We start from the raw sequence: 22,169 nt of genomic DNA on the forward strand, positions 1-22,169 counted from the left end.
GCTGGGACTGGACTATATAATCAGTCTGAATTAGAGAGGCATAATGCCAGTGCCCTAAGGAATTTCCAAGTGGAGTGCTGCAACGGAGAAAAGTTTACTCGTGTTTGAATCTTGCAAAGGATTGGTAGACAATTACTACTTAGTGGGTTATCAAGAATTGACCACTCCATATTATTATTATTAGCTATATGGTGCAAGGAAGCCTGAGGCTTAAGTTGCACAGCTGAAAAAAAATTCTGAATTACCCGGGGGCAGAGAGAGAGAGAGAGAGAGAGAGAGAGAGAGAGAGAGAGAGAGAGAGAGAGAGAGAGAGATGGGTGTGCCAAACTCATACCCATCAGATGTGAGCCCCCACCCCTGGTTGACATATATGGAGGAAGAACAGATTGGAAGGTGTATTGCAATCACGAATCCTGTAGAAATATGGATATAGGTGGACTCACCAGTGTTTAATCGGGTAAGATGATGAGCATCAAGCAGGGATTCTATTAGTTTGCCCCTTTTGTCAACTGTTGGAGATTCCCATAATGGATGATGAGCACTGAAGTAACCGAATAAGTCATCTGAGGAGAAAGAGAAATTATTATTTTATTTTTTTTTTTATGAGAACCCCAAACACGAGAGGTATTATAACCTATAGTACTTATTACTGTGCTTGGGTTGGTGGTTGAGAAGACGAAAGAAGATATTTGTTGATATTGGACTTGAACTTCTGTAGATTGTAATTTTCAGGAAATACGTATGAAGGAAGGTTGTTCCAGAAAACGGCAGTTGAATGAATAAATGAGGAAGATGAAAAGTTGGTTCTGTGGGTTTGAAGTTGGACAGTAAATGGATGTTGGCTGATGGCGGCACGTGTTCGGACTGTTTTGAGAGAGCAGGAATTATAGAAGCCAATTCAGAAGAACAGTGCCCATGGAAGTATCTGTAGAAGAGGCATGCAGCAGAAACAGTGCGTATATGAGAAAGCGAGTGGAGAGACTCTGTTAGAGATGAATCATTAATTAACCTAACTGCCCTCTTCTGAATGGAATCAAGAAGCCTGAGAGAGGTTTTGGGGGCACCACCCCAGATGTGGGAACAATATTCCATGGCAGGGTGGATTTGCGATTTATACAGAGTGAGCAGCTGTTTGGGAGAAAAGTAACACTGAGAGCGAAAGAGAAAACCAAGTTTGTTAGATGCAGAGGAAGCAATATTTGTAATGTGCTTGTGCCAAGAGAGATTAGAAGTCAGGGTAATCCCCAAAAGAGATATATCATTTTGCCTAGAAATCGGAGTGTCACTAAAGATAAGCATAGGAGCAGAAGAATCCTTTTTGCGAGATATAAGACAAGACTGAGTTTTAGAAGGGTTGAAATCAACTAAGTTGTCTTTGCCCCACTGGAGAATTACTTGAAGATCGGCATTTAAGGAATTGGTAGCAGATTTTCGAGAACTTGAAGCTGATTGAGCTGGACAAGGTTTCTCAAAATGGAAAGTTGAATGCAATGTGCTATCATCGGCAAAACTATGGATAGGATTTCCAGTCAATGGGAGAAGGTCATTGATATACAAGAGGAAAAGAGTGGGGGAAAGAACTGAACCTTGGGGGACACCGGCATTAGTGGAGAAGTTAGAAGACAGAGACCCATCAACCATCACCCTCAGTGAGCGATCAGAGAGAAAACTGGATAACCAATTACTAAAAACAGTTGGCAAACCATAAGATGGAAGCTTGTTTAGAAGACCTTTATGCCAAACACGATCAAAAGCCTTTGAGTTGTCAAGAGCAACTACTTGTGTTTCACCGAACCTTTCCATTGAATTAGTCCATAAATGGGTAACATAAGCCAGAATATCACCAGTGGATCGACACTGACGGAATCCATACTGGCGAATTAGGAGGGAGATATATAGAAGCTATTGTGAGAGTTATACCAATTACACTGAGCACTGTCACTACTTCAAAAGGAGTCTGAAGAGAAACATGTTTAGATGGAATGTTATTTTTGACAATAATCGGCACCCCTCTATGAGTCAATACTCCTATCTTGTCTAAAGATAGTACAGGTAGCCCTCGTTTTACAATGGGATTCTGTTTCTGAGGAACTGTCACAAAAAAAATCGCCGTAAAATGAACCAAATTATATAATGTAAGTCAATGAGTTACATTCCAGGCCCCTCTCAAAATTGACATAAGTAATAAAATATTATTATATTTAAGGCTCTGAAGTGAATGCTATGAATGTAAAAATATTTTTATGAATATAAATCAATTATATGCAATACAGTATAAAATAACCAAACTAAATTTAATTAAATAAAAAAATTTCATTTTGTACATTTACTTGCCATGTTTGAAGGCCAAACTGAAAGTTTTAGAAAGCGTAAAATGTAAGGCTCCTGCATTGATCTTTTTTTGACAGTGGCATAATGCAGAGATTTCACTTCTCTGATGAAGTCCCTGGTTGAGATTCTTCCCCTTTTTTTTGAAGACAGCACGCAGTGTTGACTGTTCAAATTTCCTCTTTCTTTATTTGAGAATCTCAGAATAAAGACCAATGAATACAATTATGTTCCTTTTCACTTTCACACTTTGCTCCTAGTCTGGATCAATCTGACAGAGCTCATCAATTAGGATCTCCATGACTGAAAGGATGTGGTGTAGATCACCTGTATTCAAAGATTTTTGAGGAGGCTCGTCATCTTTTTCTTTCTCCTTCTGTTGGCTTGGTTCTTTAGCCAATTCTTCAATGTCTTCATTGGAAAGCTGCTGTCCATGGCTATCCAACAGCTCTGTTATATCTTCAGCTGTAACCTTAATGTCGTCCAATCCCAGTTCTTGCGACATCTTGCTAACACCTTCAACGTTCTCCACTGGCTCTAATCCTGTGAAGTTATGCATAAATTGTGGGAGATGTTTGCGCCACATTCCATTCAAATGGTTCACTGAACTTCCAAGCTGTGTAGATGTTATTAATACCCTTCAAAATGTCAAATGAGTGCAAATCCTTGATAGTTTTGTCTGACCTGTCCAAAACTCTCACCATTTCCATGAAGGTTTGGCGAAGATAATTGGCTTTAAATATTGCTATTACCCCTTGGCCAAATGGTTTCAAAATAGAAGTGGTGTTTGGTGGCATGTAAACAACATTAATATCCACAGATGTTCTGACTTTAGAATGATTTGCACAGTGGACAGGGGCATTGTCCAAGAGAAGAGCTTTGGCTGGCAAATCATTCTCTTGACAAGAACAGAGCACAGTAGAGCAAAAATATTTTGTGTACCAACCAAGATTTCTTGTGTCACCCAAGCCTTGTTCCTTTTCCAGTAGACTGGCAACGTGGCTTTGTTTAGGCCCTCAAGAGCATGTGATGTCTGTGTACACCAACATTGGTTTCAATTTTTAAGTGCCAGAGACATTTGTATTCAACTGAAGCATTAGCCTTTCTTTTGCAGCCTTGAAACTTGGTGTAGAGTGCTATTCATGGGCAATGAAGGTTTGTGATGGCAATTTCTCCCTATAAAGTCCGGTCTTGTCAACATTAAAAATAAGATCAGGAGGATAATTACCCTCCTGTACAATGGCTTGAAACTCTGCAAGAAATGCTGCTACTGCCATTTCGAAATTAAGTGGCAAGTGCAGCATCTGCACTTGCCACTTAATTTCACACAGTGGCACTTACTTGAAGATTTAAATTGCATGAACCATCCCTTGCTACCTAAAAATGTCTCATCACCAACCTCTTTTTTTCTTAAGATCTTCAAAAAATTACTTTGCCTTATCAGTAATGACAGCTTGAGCCAACATTTTTTTTTATTTATTTAAGTCATCCACCCACAATGATGATTTCTCCATTTTTTCTAAAAGTTTACTTCTACTATAACTCACTTGCATTGCACTTACATGTCGCAGCATGTTGCATTGACCATTTTATTTTATCTGCATTTTTCATTATGGTACTCACAGTTGATGGAAACAATATTATATTCTATACACATTAGGACGTGACTTAACATCTTCCATTCTATGAATTATCTCCATCTTATTTTCCAATGTGAGAGATCTATGTGACATATTAGCGACATTTTCACATTCACTTGGCTTTACTGTACTTCGCTTACTAGACATGGTGGCTCTTATTTTATTAATTAAATCAACAATTTTTAATTAAAACTCACAAATAATGGCCCAACAATAGTACACCAACAAATGAACTGAGTGTTCCTCTCCTCTTATCTCTGGCCACCTCATCCCTGATCAGCTTAGATGGTAGATGGGGATAGCACTTATCTCATTGATTGTGCTGTTTCTTTACATCATATCCAGTATTTATGGTTGCACATTTTTGAAATTTTTTATAGTTTTTGATATTTTTGGCCTTCTCATTTCAAAACCGACATAACTGTGAAACAACGCAAAACAAATCGTTGTAAATCGAAGGCTACCAGTATAGTTTTTAATGGTAGGACACTATGGGGAATTTAAAAGAGTTTCCTGTAGGGCTATTGGCAGCTGATTCATACCAATCGATAAGATCCTGCAAATCATCTTTTATATTCCAAAAGCCTGTACAATTCAATTATGTGGTTTTATGAGTTTTTCGTTCTGACAACCTTTTAGTTGTAGTTTATTTGTATCAATCTATTTTTGTTTTGTCTTTCTTAGAGAATAACGAGTGGGTCATGTCTATCTCATCGGTTGCATGTAGTTCTAGAATTCCATTATTTGAATCATGTTGTTCATCAATGTCACATCGGTTGGTATGATAATTGGGGTATTATGGACATGTTTGCTTTTTTATTGCGAAGGACGCTGAAAATAGAGAGCAACGAATGTGCCCAACTGGTGACAGATGTATTCGGAGGAACCGATACATCAGTCTAAATCCCTACTGACTAGAAATGTTGAGCAGCTTTGGCATATGTGCACTCTGTCTCTGTTTTGATTATTTGTCTTCTCACCTCTTAAACACGTCACTTTGTTCTCTACTTCATATTTATGAATTTTTTTTTTGTTGCTTCCATAGTTCACATGTTTTTGAGAAAGCCAGATGGTTACCCTTACAGTTTGAACAACGCGGAGTGATAATGAATGATTGCAATCAGATTGGTTATGCTCCTTTGATCCCAGGGTAGTAGTAGTAGCATGTGATGCAAGAAAGAAAGTGTATGATCTTATGCAGCATCAGCCAAAAAAAAAAAAAAAAAAAAAATCACACCATTCCCTCCAAATGCCTGTCCAGTTCCTCCTTAAATTTATTTAACCTATCAACTTCCACAACAACAGATGGAAGTTTGTTCCAGCAATTAACCACCTGCTGGCTAAAGGCAAATTTCTGCACATCTATTCTACAGCTGTCTTTTCTTAATTTGAATTTATGCCCCCTTAGGTTCGTAATCTGAACAACTGGAAGGAACCCATCAGAATTCAGCGTGCTCAATCCATTCAAGGCCTTATACACCTCAATCAGATCACCGCGTAGGTGCCTAGTCTCCAGCTACTGTAATTTGCAGAACTTAAGCCTCTCTTGGTAAGAGGATCCCTTCATTCCCCTCACCAATCTTGTTGCCCTTCTCTGTACACGCTCAAGCAAATCTACATCCTTCCTAAAATGAGGCCGCCAGACCTGTACGCCGTACTCAAGGCGTGGCCTGACCATTGCCTTATACAGAGGGACAATCACCTCCTTTTCCCTGCTAGCAAAATTCCTATATATCATTGACAAAACCCCATGATCTGCGATGGCAGCCTGTCTGCATTGCTCAGAAAACTTCATATCTGACTGCACAATTACTCCCAGGTCTTTTTCATTTTCTACCACCGTAAGTGTAGTACCACACAGTTGGTACGTTTATCTGGGGTTACTTCTACCCATATGCAGTAGTTGCATTTGTCAAGGTTAAACTTCAGTTGCCACTTCTTAGCCTATCTGCCCAAATTATCTAGATCCTGTTGCAGTAGCACACTGCCATTACTGTCATTAACAACCCTGCCAACCTTTGTATCATCTGCAAACTTCAACACTAAGCCTGATATACCTTCATCAATATCATTGATAAATATACAAAACAACAGAAGACCCAACACCGAACCCTGTGGGACTCCACTAATAACATTAGTCCACGAAGAGCAGCATCCATTAATTACCACCCTCTGTCTTCTCCCACTCAACCATCCTTTTATCCATTGTAGCAACTTATCCTTAATACCATTCTGCTCCAATTTGTACAATAGTCTTCCATGCACAACAGCGTCAAAAGCTTTCCCGAAATCCAAATATATGATATCAAAATTATTTTTTGCATCCAGTCCCTTTGTAACCACATCATAATATCCTATCAAATTTGTCAAACAAGACTTCCCTTTAACAAACCCATGCTGTGGGTTGGGACATATTGCCTCACCTCGACATGCAAGTTGAGAGTGTCTGTATTTTTGGAATTTGTAGCACTGATAGGATTTGGGATGTATGGTTGGACACGACAATGTTGATAGCCTGCTTTCACAGGTGTTGGTAAGATAGGAAAACTAAAAGTGAGAATTATGCTCTTTGTTGGAACCAGAGTACCATCTCTTCAAGTCATGATTCTCCTTGCTTGGATGCCTTTTTGTTCACTTAGGTCCTGGACAATTTCCTCCTCTGATGTAGTTAATATATCCCATTCTGTTATTACTCTCTTAGAGGAGTTGAGGGTGGCATGGGTAACTAACTATTATCAAAACTCCAAATTAAAAAAAAAAAAAGACTTACTCAGTGAATCTAATGACCTGCTGCTACATATTTTCAGCGAATGTCTGCTGAAGTGTCAAATCTGTTTCTCTTTTTAAATTTTGAGTCATACTATTTGGTAAACCCAAGTTCACCCATATAAGTTGTCACAAATAGTAAAAGCTTACGAACTGTTTTGTCTGCTACATCAGGGAAAGAGCCCAACAAACTAGTCCAGAATGAAGACAGTGAAACACTAAAAGACTTTCCTTGGAGTGATGTGGCACAAGAAATATCATTCAGTTCGTCTTATTCTTCCCTCAGGAGTTTCAGTTTTCAAGAAAACTGAAACTCCTGAGGTGAATAGCTAACCTGTAATTTTCAATGTCTGTATTGATGGAAAAATATTCTTCAAAAGAGATCGACAACTACATGAGGTGATTGTTTGGATGATTGTTTTCTACATCAGCATGTTCGTGAGGCAACAAGAGGGAGCAATACTCTTGATCTGATTATCAGTAGTGATTCTTCATGCATTAAGAATCTGCAAATAAATGAACCACTAGGTGGCAGTGATCACAGTGTTGTTGAGTGGGATTTACTCAAGGAGGTAACTAACATCAGAGGTAAAGGGAAGGGTTTTTGTTTTCGTAAAGGCGACTATGATGGTCTGAGACAGAATTTAAATTCTATACAGTGGGACCAACTGATGATGTTACCAACAGCAAACTCAAAATGGGAAGCATTCAAGGAACTAATCTTGGAAGCTACAAGGCTTTACATACCAACTAAGAAATATTGTTCAAGGTTTAGGCCTAAATGGTTGTCAGATGAACTAATGAGACATGTGGCAGAGAAGAAAAATGCATGGGATACATACAAATTAATCGGTGACATGGAAGCCTATGATAGATATAAGTTGGTCTGTAACCAAGTCACAAAGGAGATTAGGCAGGTAAAGGCAGACTACGAAAAATCCTTGGCAAAGGATGCAAAGAAAAACAGAAAAGAGTTCTTTACATATTTAAACTCAAGAAGGAAAGGGATGAAACACATTGGTCCGCTGGATATTGATGGTTCAACAGTTGAGGATCCTGCTCAGGTGGCTAACAATCTAAACGAGTATTTTGCATCTACATTCACGCATGAGGAGTTATTCAGGAAGGAGAATGATGTAGGTAAATTAAACATTGGCAGTGAGCTGGATGATTTTGTAATAACTGAGAGGAAAGTGAAGGAGAGATTGTTGAGGATAAACATAAAAAAGGCACCTGGGGTGGATGGGATCTATCCAGTTATATTAAAGGAGGCAGCAAAGGAAGTAAGCAAACCCCTAGCCATAATTATGAGAGCTTCTTTGCACTCAGGGGAGGTACCCATAGACTGGAGATGTGCAAATGTAACCCCAATTCACAAAGGAGGATCAAAGGCTGACATAAGTAATTAGAGACCTGTTAGTTTAACTTCTGTTCCAGGTAAATTAATGGAGGCACTGGTTAAAGAAGCACTGCAGGATCATCTAGACAAGAATTCAGTTATAGCTCAGATGCAGCACGGTTTTGTTAAGGGCAGGTCTTGCCTGACCAATTTGATTGGATACTATGATGTAGTCACAAAAGAACTGGATGCAGGGAATAACTTTGATATTATATATTTGGATCTTAGAAAGGCTTTTGATACTGTAGCACATGGAAGACTGCTGCACAAATTGGAGCAGTGTGGCATTGGAGGCAAATTGCTGCTATGGATAAGGGGATGGTTGAGTGGCAGAAGACAGAGAGTGGTAATCAATGGACACTGCTCAACGTGGACTAATGTTATTAGTGGAGTTCCTCAGGGTTCAGTGTTGGGTCCGTTTTTGTTTTCGGTGTTTATGAATGATATTGATGATGGGATATCAAGTTTAATGTCCAAGTTTGCAGATGATACAAAGGTTGGCAGGGTTGTTAAGGACACTACTGACGCTATGCTGCTGCAACAGGATCTGGAAAGGTTGAACAGATGGGCTGAGAGGTGGCAAATGAAGTTTAACATTGACAAATGTAAAGTACTACATATGGGAAACAGTAACCCCAGAGCAACGTATCAACTCTGCGGTACTACACTGACAGTGGTGGAGAATGAAAAGGACCTGGGGGTAATTGTGCTGGCAGATATGAAGTTCTCTGAGCAGTGCAGACGAGCTGCAAGAGTAGCTCATGGTGTCTTGTCAATGATATACAGGAATTTTTCTAGCAGTGATAAGGAGGTGATTATTCCTTGTATAAGGCAATGGTTAGGCCACATCTTGAGTACTGTATACAGGTCTGGAGGCCTCATTTCAAGAAGGATGTAGAGCTGCTGGAACGGGTACAGAGAAGGGCAACAAGATTAGTGAATGAAACAAAGGGTTGCTCTTACGAAGAAAGGCTTAAGTTTTGAAAATTACAGAGTCTGGAGACTAGGCACCGGCGAGGTGATCTGATAGAGGTGTATAAGGCTTTGAATGGTTTGAGCATGCTCAATGCCAATGGAATTCTTCATCTTGCTCAGAATAATCACCTCAGAGGGCATAAATTCAAATTGAGGAAGGATGGATGTCGGATAGATGTGCGGAAATTTGCCTTTGGCCAGCGGGTGGTTGGTTGGTGGAACCGACTTCCATCACTTGTTGTTGAACTTGATAGCCTAAACAAATTTAAAGCTCAACTGGACAGGTATTTCGAACGAACGGAGGGGTGAAATGGGAGTGGTGTGTGTGTTTTTTTTTTTTTTCTTTTGGCTGATGCTGAATAAGCTTGCTTTCTTGCATCATATGCCTCTACTAATGCTAATGCTAATGAGGTGGTCAATTATTGCTTTCTGGAAATCTAACTCTGCAGACATATTTTTTAAAACAAGACAAGTACTAAAAGTACGGAGAACGGAGTATAAATAAGAAATAAATTTGAGTTACATCTGCACAATTTGCATGCTTTTTTTAGGCCTTTTATTAAAAAAATAAATAAATAAAAAGAGGATAACAATTCACTTGGATTCACATTGTGGTTTCAAAAATAAGAACAAAACAATCCTCACCTACTTCTTGCCTCTTGCAGTGTGCTTACTGGCATATAAATTTTTCTTTTACAACATGGAATCGATGGTATGAAAGATTTCAGATGCTGCAATTAAGTAAATATGCATTAACAATGACACATTTTAATATACAGGCAGTTCCCGCTTTATGAATTCCTGGGTCTACGAGTATTTTTTTTTTCAAGTATCAAATATCAACAAAATTGAAAATAAGAACATTAATTGCAAAAAGTGAATGTTAAACATTCATATATACAGTCAGTCTTCGTATAACACGTGTTTACACTATACGAATTTGATCATACACGATTTATAAATAGGGGAACGATATCGTATACAACACGAACCGAATTCGCTTATGCACGATTCGCCTTTGTGTTTATAAGAAATGGCAGTTGAAAGTGGAATCACCCCAACTGAAAGCAACACGATAGGACTGAAGAGAAGATTCTGAAAATGTATTTATGTTTTTTTTTATATCAGTGAAGGGGAAACACATTTCACCATAATAACGTAAAAACCCATACAATTCCAGCAATTGGTATTATCACAAATGCAATTAGATCGAGTTTACTACCAGTTTATAACAGATTCCACTAGCAGAAATGCAACTGGAAATTGTTTTTATTGTTTTATGGTAGTAATCGCCAAAAATTAAGGGCACAAAAGGTGATATAGTTGTACACGTTGGCACTAATGATATTAAGAGTAGGAGACCGGCGGAATTACTTAACAAGTACAGGTCACTGTTGAAAAAAAGCCATGAATTAGGGTTGAATTTGAAAGTGTCTGAAATTCTGCCCAGACACGATAGGAGGAAGTATATGATGAGAGCCCTGTCGATCAATTCGGCCCTGGAAGGATTGTGCAAGGCTCAAGGGGTAGAATTTTTTTCAGATTGGTCTGTACTTGTTAACAGGAGAGACTGCTTCTACAGGGATGGGATACACTTAAATAGAAAGGGTGCAAGAATGTTTGCTGATACTATCGAGGCAGTGTTAGGTGGGTCGGAAAACTGCTAGATTGGGGGGATACAAGGACTAATAGATCACTGGCAGAGGTGAAGGTGATTCTTGCACTGCTTCTATTGGAATGAGCCGCAGCCTGGAAAATAAGATGCAGGATAGTTCAGAGACTGCTGGGAATCATTGGGGTACAAATAAACACATAGGTTGTGTTAGGGTAGCGAAGAAAAAGAACAGGTGCATGTATACTTGCGTGTACACCAATGCTAGGAGTTTAGTAAATAAATTTGATGAATTTGAGGTATTGCTGAAAACATCAAATGCAGATATTGTCGGGATTCCAGAGACGTGGTGTCACACAGATATAAGGAATGCAGAACTGGAACTTGGAAAGTACAATGTCTACAGAAAGGATAGACAGGGTAGAAAGGGAGGAGGGGTTATGCTATTAGTTAAGAAATACATAAAATCCAAGGAAGTGAAGCCAGTCGACACTGCTGGACAGTGCAGTGTGGAGTCAGTTTGGTGTGACATAAGCATTGGGAGATCAAAATTGAGAGTAGGAGTGTGCTATAGGCCTAATGACTCTGATGAGTATAATAAGAAACTGTACGGGGAATTAGAGTGGGCCAGTAAATCAGAGACTCTTATAATGGGGGATTTTAATTTCCCAGATATTGACTGGAATTTGGGGGCTGGTCACTGACACACTAGCAAGGCTTTTGTGGATTTATTGGATGATTGTTTTCTACATCAGCATGTTCGAGAGGCAACTAGAGGGAGTAATACTCTTGATTTGATTATCAGTAGTGATTCTTCATGCATTAAGAATCTGCAGGTAAATGAAGCACTAGGTGGCAGTGATCACAGTGTGCTGAAGTGGGATTTACTCAAAGAGGTAACTACTATTAGGGGTAAAGGGAAGGGTTATTGCTTTCGTAAAGGCGACTACGATGGACTGAGACAGTATTTAAATTCTATACAGTGGGACCAACTGATGATGTTACCAACAGCAAATTCAAAATGGGAAGCATTCAAAGAACTTATCTTGGAAGCTATTAGGCTTTACATACCAACTAAGAAATATTGTTCAAGGTTTAGGCCAAAGTGGATGTCAGATGAACTAATGAGACATATGGCAGAGAAGAAAAATGCATGGGATACATACAAATTAACACGTGACACAGAAGCCTATGATAGATATGAGTTGATCTGTAACCAAGTTACAAAGCAGGTTAGGCAGGCGAAGGCAGATTACGAGAAATCTTTGGCAAGGGATGCAAAGAAAAACAGCAAAGAGTTCTTTACTTATGTAAACTCTAGAAGGAAGGGGATGAATCAGATTGGTCCACTTGATATCGATGGGTCAACTGTTGATGATCCTGCTCAGGTAGCTAACAAACTGAAAGAATATTTTGCATCGACATTCACACATGAGGAGTTATTCAGCGAGGGGAATGCCAGAGGTGTATTCAACTCTGGCAGTAAGCTAGAGAATCTTGTAATAACTGAGAACAAAGTGGAGGAGAAATTGTTGAAGATAAATACAAGAAAGGCACCTGGGGTGGATGGGATCTATCCAGTTATATTAAAGGAGGCAGCAAAGGAAGTAAGCAAACCCTTAGCCATAATTATGAGAGCTTCCTTGGACACAGGGGAAGTACCCATGGACTGGAGATGTGCAAATGTGACCCCAATTCACAAAGGAGGATCAAAGGGTGACACAAATAATTATAGACCTGTTAGTTTAACTTCTGTTCCTGGAAAATTAATGGAGGCACTGGTTAAAGAAGCACTGCAGGATCATCTAGACAAGACTTCAGTCATAGCTCAGTACAGCATGGTTTTGTTAAGGGGAAGTCTTGCCTGACCAAATTGATTGGATACTATGATGCAGTCACAAAAGAACTGGATGCAAGGAATAACTTTGATATTATATACTTGGATCTTAGAAAGGCTTTTGATACCGTTGCACATGGAAGACTGCTGCACAAATTGGAGCAGTGTGGCATTGGAGGCAAATTGCTGCTATTGATAAAGGGGTGGTTGAGGGGGAGAAGACAGAGAGTGGTAATCAATGGACACTGCTCATCGTGGACTACTGTTATTAGTGGAGTCCCTCAGGGTTCAGTATTGGGTCCATTATTGTTTTCTGTATTTATAAATGATATTGATGATGGTATATCAAGCTTAATGTCCAAGTTTGCAGACGATACGAAGGTTGGCAGGGTTGTCAACGACACTACTGACACTATGCTACTGCAACAGGATCTGGAAAGGTTGAGCAGATGGGCTTCGAGGTGGCAAATGAAGTTTAACATTGACAAATGTAAAGTACTACATATGGGAAAGAGCAACCCCAGAGCAACGTATCAACTCTGTGGTACTACACTGACAGTGGTAGAGAATGAAAGGGACCTGGAGGTGGTTATCCAGGCAGATATGGAAGTTTTCTGAGCAGTGCAGACGGGCTGCAAGAGTAGCTCATGGTGTATTGTCGATGATATATAGGAATTTTTCTAGCAGGGATAAGGAGGTGATTATTCCCTTGTATAAGGCAATGGTCAGGCCACACCTAGAGTACTGTATACAGGTCTGGAGGCCTCATTTCAAGAAGCATGTAGAGATGCTGGAACGAGTACAGAGAAGGGCAACAAGATTAGTGAATGGAACAAAGGGGTGCTCTTACGAAGAAAGGCTTAAGTTTTGCAAATTACAGTGTCTGGAGACTAGGCACCAGCGAGGTGATCTGATAGAGGTGCATAAAGCCTTGAATGGTTTGAGCATGCTCAATGCTGATGGGATTCTTCCTCTTGTTCAGAATAATCACCTGAGAGTGCATAAATTCAAATTGAGAAAAGACAGATGTAGGATAGACGTGAGGAAATTTGCCTTTAGCCAGCGGGTGGTTGGTTGGTGGAATAGACTTCCATCCCTTGTCGTGGAAGTTGATAGCCTAAATAAGTTTAAGGCTCAGCTGGACAGGTATTTCGAACGAACAGAGGGGTGAAGTGGAAGTGGTTATTTTTTATTTATTTATTTATTTATTTTTTTGGCTGATGCTGCATAAGCTTGCTTTCTTGCATCAAATGCCTCTACTAATGCTAATGCTAATAAATGTGCTTTAGTAAAAATGTGAGGTGTTAATAGTGTAGCTCTGCCTTTACGGTGTTGTTTATTCAGTTGCTACACGCGCGCAGCTTTGTTTATGTGTATCAAGCTTGCCTCCTCATTTTAATTGTGCTTTATTCCCTAAAAATGAGTAAAATACTTAAAAGGTGTTAAAAGGAAGTGTCCTGGTGAAGACACTACAGATTCAGAGAGAAAAAGAAAAGCAATATCAATGAACCGAGGCGGACTGCGTCAAAAATTCTTACCCGAGAAAATTTGTAGCGGCCTCATACTAGCGTTTATGGCCAAAATCACACCGGCCCACCGGAGTTACCCCGGTAAGGCTTATGGCCAGTCTGCCTCTGTCGATAGAGAAAAAATATGAAATTGTGAAACGCTTTGAGCGAATTGAAAAACCATGTGATATTGCACATGCTACAGGCCTAAATGAGGCAACGCCGAGAATTAGAAAGAATGCAGAGAAAATAAAAACAACTTTCATAGCAGGAACAACTCAAAGTGTAACTAAAATCCATTAGATTAAGACACAAAGAATTGGAAGAGATGGAACGGCTGTCATATGTTTGGATAGAAAATCAAACAAAAAACAAGTTTTCTTACGATAGAAGCAAAAGCATTAGCAATATTTTTTTTATGTAATAGTCATAATAAAATACTTATGTATTTTATTATGATTATTTATTGTGTTTGGTAATGTTTTGGTTACAAATGTGTGTTCACTCTTTGGTGGTCGGCACCTAACCCTATTTTTCCCATAGGGCCTGTTGTTTATATTGCACGATTTTGCATTGCACGAGAGTTTCTAGGAACACAACTATCGTGATATACGAGGACTGACTGTACTGCATTTCAAACCAAATGCATAGCAATACAATACAGTGTACCTCGCTTTATGATATTCCATTCCAGAGACACCATCGTATCGTGAAAATATCGTAATATGAACCCAATAACATTTTTTTTTAGTTATTCGTGACAAGACCTCGGAAGTTGAAAATTTCGCTATACAGTATAACTAAGCTATTTATCTGTCTAAAAGGTAATTTTTATAATGGAAATTGCATTACACTTTCATCATTATCATATGTTCCGTTATTGTATATCAATTTTGAACAGCTTTGTTGATATTTTTCTAAAGAACATTTCTGGAGGTCACAACCATAAAACAATAAAAACAATTTGCAGTTTCCAGTTTATTGGGCTTCTCTGTTAGTGCAATCAATTATAAACGGGTAGTAAACTCTATGTTATTGCATTTGCAAAAATACCGATATCTGAAATTGTGTTGGCTTTTACGTTATTAAGGTGAAATGTGTTTCCCCTTCACTTCAATCATATAAAAAACACAAGTAAATTTTCAGAATCTTCTCTTCATTCTTTTTTTTTTTTAAGTTTCACAAACTTGTTACTCCATGCAAATCATGTTAGTTGCAATCTCACTTGTACGTGTCTTAGTAGTTAGTTGCAATTTCTGTGTGAAAAATGCTTATGCATGCTATCGTGAAATTTATAAAGAAAAGAGAAGAGATTACCTTGGAAACAAACACCCCTTGAAGTGTTTCTGAAGAAGACAACTTCTTTTGCAACAAACCGAGTGCTAACCCAACAATGAGTGATCAACGAGTGCACATTTAGTCGATGATGATGAAGAATAAACATTCCTTAACATTTGTAAGTCACAAATAATTTCTTTATTATTATAATTTGCTTGATTTCACAGGCTATGTTTTCATTTCTTTGGATAAATCAATCATTGTTTAAACATAAACTAATTAGCTAACTATTTTCATTGTTGAGAACGTAACCCCTGTTTTTAAAATTATGTCTATGGGAAATAAATTTCGGCTTTACGGAATTTATTTGCTAGGAACGAATTAATTCCTAAAGTCGGGAACTACCTGTATTTGCATATAAAGCATGTTAAATAATAAGTTCCTCACATTTGTGATATGATGCAATCCTGAACTTTCATCAAAATTATCATAAGTGACACACACTATTTTGCAATAGAGGCTTTTTATATGGAATAAATTCATATAATTAGGGTAATCTCTTGGATTAAGCCCCCCCCCCCACCTTTAATATGAAGTTTGCAGGTTTAAAATAACACTGCAACAGTTGGTTGTATTTCTTGGTTGATATGAAGATTTCTGGCACAAGGGGGCATCTAGGGCTAAATTTCATCTGTTACATAGTTACGTGGATTGAATCTTTAATTTTATTCATACAGCCTATTAAAAACAGCCATATACCTGAACTTTAATGAGATAACAAAAAAAAAAAAAAAAAAAAGGGAAATATTAAACAAAAGAACAGTTATTATCAGTTCTGAGAAGTTTTGCTCAGATGAAAGGGACCTGAAACTTGCATACTGAGGCTTAACAGTGGGCATTTATGTATAAGTTATGAACTGATGTTGTTCTAACGGTTCTGGAAATGGATTTATATATGGCAGAACTTATATAAGCCCATTCATAATTAGACTGTGGTTCATTACAGATAAAGTAAAATGTATCAATGCTCCATGTCATATATGAGTGTACCAAAGGTACTAATTTTCTTCAGGAAAATAGTTTGTTGCTTTAGACCATTATACACCTATTACAGTCTTAGATGCAATTCCTTTGTGAAAAATAAATGTCTTATTATGATCTCCATAGATATAGAGAAGGCACTGGTCTACAAGGTAACCTGCCTATATTTATTAGGAACTTCTTTCAGAGTCACTCTTTCCGGGTATAACATCGAACTCCCTTTCTACTACATTCTCATAGGAAGAGGGAGTACTGCCAGGGTCAGTACCGAGTACAACGCTGTTTGCCCTTAGAATTGATTCCATTACAAAAGAACTCCCAAACAGTCAGATCATCATCAGCCATTTTCAATCCACTGCAGGATGAAGGCCTCTCCAGCAAATTTCCAGTTCCTTCTGTTTTGTGCAATGGCCATCCACTTACTACCCACAAACTCATGAATTTCATCTGTCCATCTCCATTGTTGTCTTCCAGGTTTCCTTCTAGCTCCTCTTAGGTACCATTCTGTTATTCTCTTAGTCCACCTGTCATCTAGTCTTCGAGCTATGTATCCTGCCCAAGACCATTTTAGTTCTTTGAGAGTGGCCTAATGACTCGAATGAGTACAACAAACAATTGTACAGAGAAATAGAGTCGGCTAGTAAATCAGAATAAATCTTATAATGGGGGATTTTAACTTTCCAGATATTGACTGGAATTTGTGGGATGGTCACACGCACACTAGTAAGACTTTTGTGGATTTACTGGATGATTGTTTTCTGCAGCAGCATGTTTGAGAGGCAACCAGAGAGGGTAGTACTCTTTGATCTGGTTATCAGCAGTGATCATTCATGTATTACGAATTTGCAGATAAAGGAACCATTAGGTGGCCTCCATAGGCAGGTGGGCAGGAGCAGCAGTGCAGAGCACACACTTCTTGATTAGACCGGGGTTCAAGCCCGTGACCACCAAATGTGGAGGATGCAGAAAGGTCAGGAAATGACCACCGCATATCCCCCCGCAGCAATATGGCTTACATGCTAATGCTCCTAAAAAAAACCAAATAACAACAACTTAAAAGATATAATTACCATCAGGAGTAAAGGAAAGGGATTTTGATTCCGTAAAGGTGACCAACTGATGATGTTACCAACAGCAAATTCTAAGTGGGAAAGATTCAAGGAATAAAGGTGGAAGCTCCTAAACATTTCATACCTATTAAGAAATACTGTTCAGGTTTTAGGCCTAAATGGTTGTCAAGTGAATTAAAGAGACTTGTGGCAGAGAAGAAAAATGCATGGGATGCATATAAATTATGAGGCGACACAGAAGCCTTTGGTAGATATAAGCTGGTCTGTAATCAATTCACAAAGGAGGTTAGGCAGGCGAAGACAGATTACAAGAAATCTTTGGATGCTAAGAAAAATTGGTCCACTTGATATCGATGGTTCGACTGTTGATGATCCTGCTCAGATAGCAAACAAACTGAATGAGTATTTTGCATCTACATTCACACAAGAGGAATTATTAAGGTTTGAAAATGGCAGAAGGTTATCAAATTGTAGCAGGGTGCTTAATGATTGTGTAATAATTGAGAGCAGAGTTGATGAGAAATTGTTGAAGTTAAACATAGAAAGGCACCTGGGGTGGATGGATCTATCCAGTTATATTAAAGGAGGCGGCAAAGGAACTAAGCAAACCCTTAGCCATAATTATGAGAGCATCCTTGCACTCAGGGGAGGTCCGCACGGACTGGAGAAGTGCAAATGTATCCCCAATTCACAAAGGGGGGGGGATCGAAGGGTGGCACGGGTAATTACAGACCAGTTAGTTTAACTTCTGTTCCAGGTAAAATAATAGAGTCACTAGTTAAAGATGCATCTTTAACCAGTAATTTTTTTCAGACACAGCATGGGTTTGTTAAGGGAGTCTTGTCTGACAAATTTTATTGGATATCATGATGTGGTAACAAATTAACTGGATGCAAAAAATAATTTTGATATTATATACTTGGATTTCAGGAAAGCTTTTGACACTGTTGTGCATGGAAGACTACTGTACAAATTGGAGCAGAATGGTATTAAGGGTAAGTTGCTACAATGGATAAAAGGATGGTTGAGTGGGAGAAGACCGAGAGTGGTAATCAATGGACACTGCTCTTCATCGACTAATGTTATTAGTGGAGTCCCACATGGTTCAGTGTTGGGTCCACTGTGGTTTTGTATATTTATCAATGATATTGCTGAAGGTATATCAGTCTTAGTGTCGAAGTTTGAAGATGATACAAAAGTTGGCAGGGTTGTTAATGACAGTAATGGAAGTGCGCTACTGCAGCAGGATCTAGAAATTTCGGAAGATGGGCTGAGAAGTGGCAACTGAAGTTTAACATTGACAAATTCAAAGTACTGCATATGGGTAGAAGTAACCCACAGGAATGGACCAACTGTGTGGTACTACACTTAGGGCAGTAGAAAATGAAAAAGACCTTGGAGTAATTGTGCAGTCAGATATGAAGTTTTCTGAAAAATGTAGACAGGCTACAAGAGCAGGTCATGGTGTTTTGTCAATGATATACAGGAATTTTGTTAGCAGGGAAAGGGAAGTGATTGTCCCTCTGTATAAGGCAATGGTCAGGCCACGCCTTGAGTACTACATACAGGTCTGGAGGCCTCATATTAGGAAGGATGTAGATTCGCTTGAGCATGTATAGAGAAGGGCAACAAGATTGGTGAGGAGAATGAAGGGATCCTCTTACCAGTAGAGGCTTAAGTTCTGCAAATTGCAGCAGCTGGAGACTAGGCACCTGCGAGGTGATCTGATTGAGGTGTATAAGGCCTTGAATGGGTTGAGCACGCTGAATTCTGATGGGAATCTTGCACTTGTTCAGATTATCGACCTAAGGGAGCATAAATTCAAATTGAGGAAAGACAGCTGTAGAATAGATGTGCAGAAATTTGCCTTTAGACGGCGGGTGGTTAACTGTGGAACAAACTTCCATTTGTCGTTGTGGAAGTTGACAGGTTAAATAAATTTAAGGAGGAACTGGACAAACATTTAGAAGGAATGATTGTATGAATTTTTTTTTTTTTTTTTGGTTGATGCTACATAAGCTCATATACTTGCTTTCTTGCATCACATGCCACGATTACTATTACTTGAGTTTGCTGCCTAATCCATGGGTTTCTCTTCTTATCTAACAGTCTGATTCCCATTATAATTCATTCCATTCTTCGCTGTGTAGTTCTCAGCTTCTCTTCCATTCTGTTGGTGAGTGCCCAAGTTTCACTTCCAGAAGTCATTTTACGTTTCAGACAAATTGGGATACTGCTCCTCAGTATGTGACTATATTTCCTGAGTGCTATCCATCCAAAATTTATTCTTCTCTTGACTCTTGAAAAGAGGGCGCTGATTCTCTTTAAAAATTACAGCTGTGAGTTACAGGCTCCAAAAAAGCAGTAAGTATTTGCCTTTTTATTTACATAATTGATATTTTGTATTGTACTTAATACGTAGTCTTATAGTTATAGTTATGCAGGTTATTTTAATTTAGATAAGGGGTTTTTGTGGATTAATACTTAACATGCATAGAACCATTGTTCTGTTTGAATCTTGAAGCCATTGTTTTTGTATATAGTGGTAGGGAATTCAAATTTTTTAATTGAGGTAGCTAGGTAGCTGTAACATATAATTATATAGAGTAATACACTTCACTGTTTCTATTAGATAGCGTAGTATTGACATTTAATTAAATTAATTTATTGATCTTATTAATTTAAAATAGCATACCCCAAACTAGAGCAGCAAAGCAACGGGCACAAAGTGGCAAGAGTGCTGTGACTCGGGGGAGACTTGAGGGGGGGCGATTCTCCAACGCATCACAGCCTAAAAAAATTTGCAACTTGTGAAATGTTTGCAGAACTCTCTGGAACGGGACATGATATTGCCATGGGAGATGTCTTTGTGTGTGCGCGATGTAAGGAGTGTAAGGAAATCAGGGGACAACTCAGCGTTGTTATGGGCCTATATGAGAGTTTGAAGGACAGGTTGGATGCCCTCAAAAGATCTAAATTGAGGGGCCCATCAAGCTCTCAGCTGCCCACATCAACGCCAGAGCTTGCACTTGGTCATCACGCAACACAGCGGCAACCCCCAAGGCAGAATGCGCTGGTCCCACAGGAACTAGTAGTTGTTGGTGACTCTACTGTCAGGGAAACGGGGAACATGCTTTCTAAAAAGGATAGGTGGAACAGGACCAGGGTATGTCTGCCAGGGGCAAAGGTTGATGACGTTGGAGAGCGGATATCATCTTTTAAGGGCAAAAGGTGATATAGTTGTAAACGTTGGCACTAATGATATTAAGAGTAGGAGACCGACGGAATTACTTAACAAGTACAGGTCACTGTTGAACAAAAGCCGAGAATTAGGGTTGAATTTGAAAGTGTCTGCAATTCTGCCCAGACACGATAGGAGGGAGTATATGATGAGAGCCTTGTCGATCAATTCGGCCCTGGAAAGATTGTGCAAGGCTCAAGGGGTAGAATTTTTTTCAGACTGGACTGTACTTGTTAACAGGAGAGATTGCTTCTACAGGGATGGGATATACTTAAATAGAAAGGGTGCAAGAATATTTGCTGATGCTATCGAGGCAGTGTTAGGTGGGTCAGAAAACTGATAGCTTGGGGGGGGGGATACAAGAACTAATAGTTTAACAGTAGCCGTAGGCAGAGGTGAAGGTGATTCTTGCACAACTTCTATTAGAATAAGTAGTGAACTGGAGCGAGGGGTGTTGGGGGTTTCAGGGGCGGATGGCAGTCATCCTGAAATAAGTGGGTATATGGGATGTGTTATGGTGAATAGGAATAGGAGCATGTATACCAATGCTAGAGGTATAGTAAATAAATTTGATGAATTTGAAGTGTTGGTCAAGACATCAAAGGTGGATATTGTTGGGATAGCAGAGACGTGGTGTCACACAGATATAAGGAATGCAGAACTGGAATTTGGGGAGTACAATGTGTACAGAAAGGTTAGACAGGATAGAAAGGGAGGAGGTGTTATGCTGTTAATTAAGAAAAACATAAAATCAAAAGAAGTGCACCCAGTTGATATAGATGAACAGTGCACTGTTGAGTCAGTTTGGTGTGACATAAGCATTGCGAAAACAAAAATAAGAGCAGGAGTGTGTTATAGGCCTAATGACTCGAATGAGTACAATGAACAATTGTACAGAGAAATAGAGTGGGCTAGTAAATCAGAATGTCTTATAATGGGGGATTTTAAATTCCCAGATATTGACTGGAACTTGTGGGTTGGTCACTCACACACTAGTCAGACTTCTGTGGATTTATTGGATGATTGTTTTCTGCAGCAGCATGTTCGAGAGGCAACCAGAGAGAGTAATACCCTTGATCTGGTTATCAGCAATGATTATTTGTGTATTAAGAATTTGCAGATAAAGGAACCAATAGGTCGCAGTGATCACAGTGTACTGATGTGGGATTTACTTAAAGATTTAATTACCATCAGGGGGTAAAGAAAAGGGTTTTTGCTTCCATAAAGGTGAGCACAGTGGTCTCAGAAAGTTTTTAAATTCTGTACAGTGAGATCAACTGACGATGTTACCAACAGTAAATTCTAAGTGGGAAGCATTCAAGGAATTAATCGTTGATGCTACTAAAAGTTTCATACCTATTAAGAAATATTGTTCAAGGTTTAGGCCTAAACGGTTATGTAATGAACTTATGAGATTCATAACAGGGAAGAAAAATGCATGGGATGCATATAAATTATCAAGCGACTCAGAAGC

At 39.0% G+C, this 22,169-nt stretch overlaps 1 protein-coding gene across 1 annotated transcript in view; it reads right to left on the reverse strand.

Annotated features, from left to right (window-relative positions):
- Orc1 (origin recognition complex subunit 1) overlaps positions 1-22,169 on the reverse strand; it is a 699,813-nt gene that overhangs the window by 421,204 nt on the left and 256,440 nt on the right. Inside the window, exon 7 of the mRNA XM_090372377.1 lies at positions 9,754-9,839. Within this exon, the coding sequence (XP_090228503.1) occupies positions 9,754-9,839 (86 nt within the window). The remainder of the gene's footprint in view (positions 1-9,753; positions 9,840-22,169) is intronic.

The sequence above is a fragment of the Mastigoproctus giganteus genome, chromosome 4 (assembly GCF_048544385.1).
Source record: "Mastigoproctus giganteus isolate SK-2022 chromosome 4, ASM4854438v1, whole genome shotgun sequence".
NCBI classification, from domain to species: Eukaryota; Metazoa; Arthropoda; class Arachnida; order Uropygi; family Thelyphonidae; genus Mastigoproctus; species Mastigoproctus giganteus.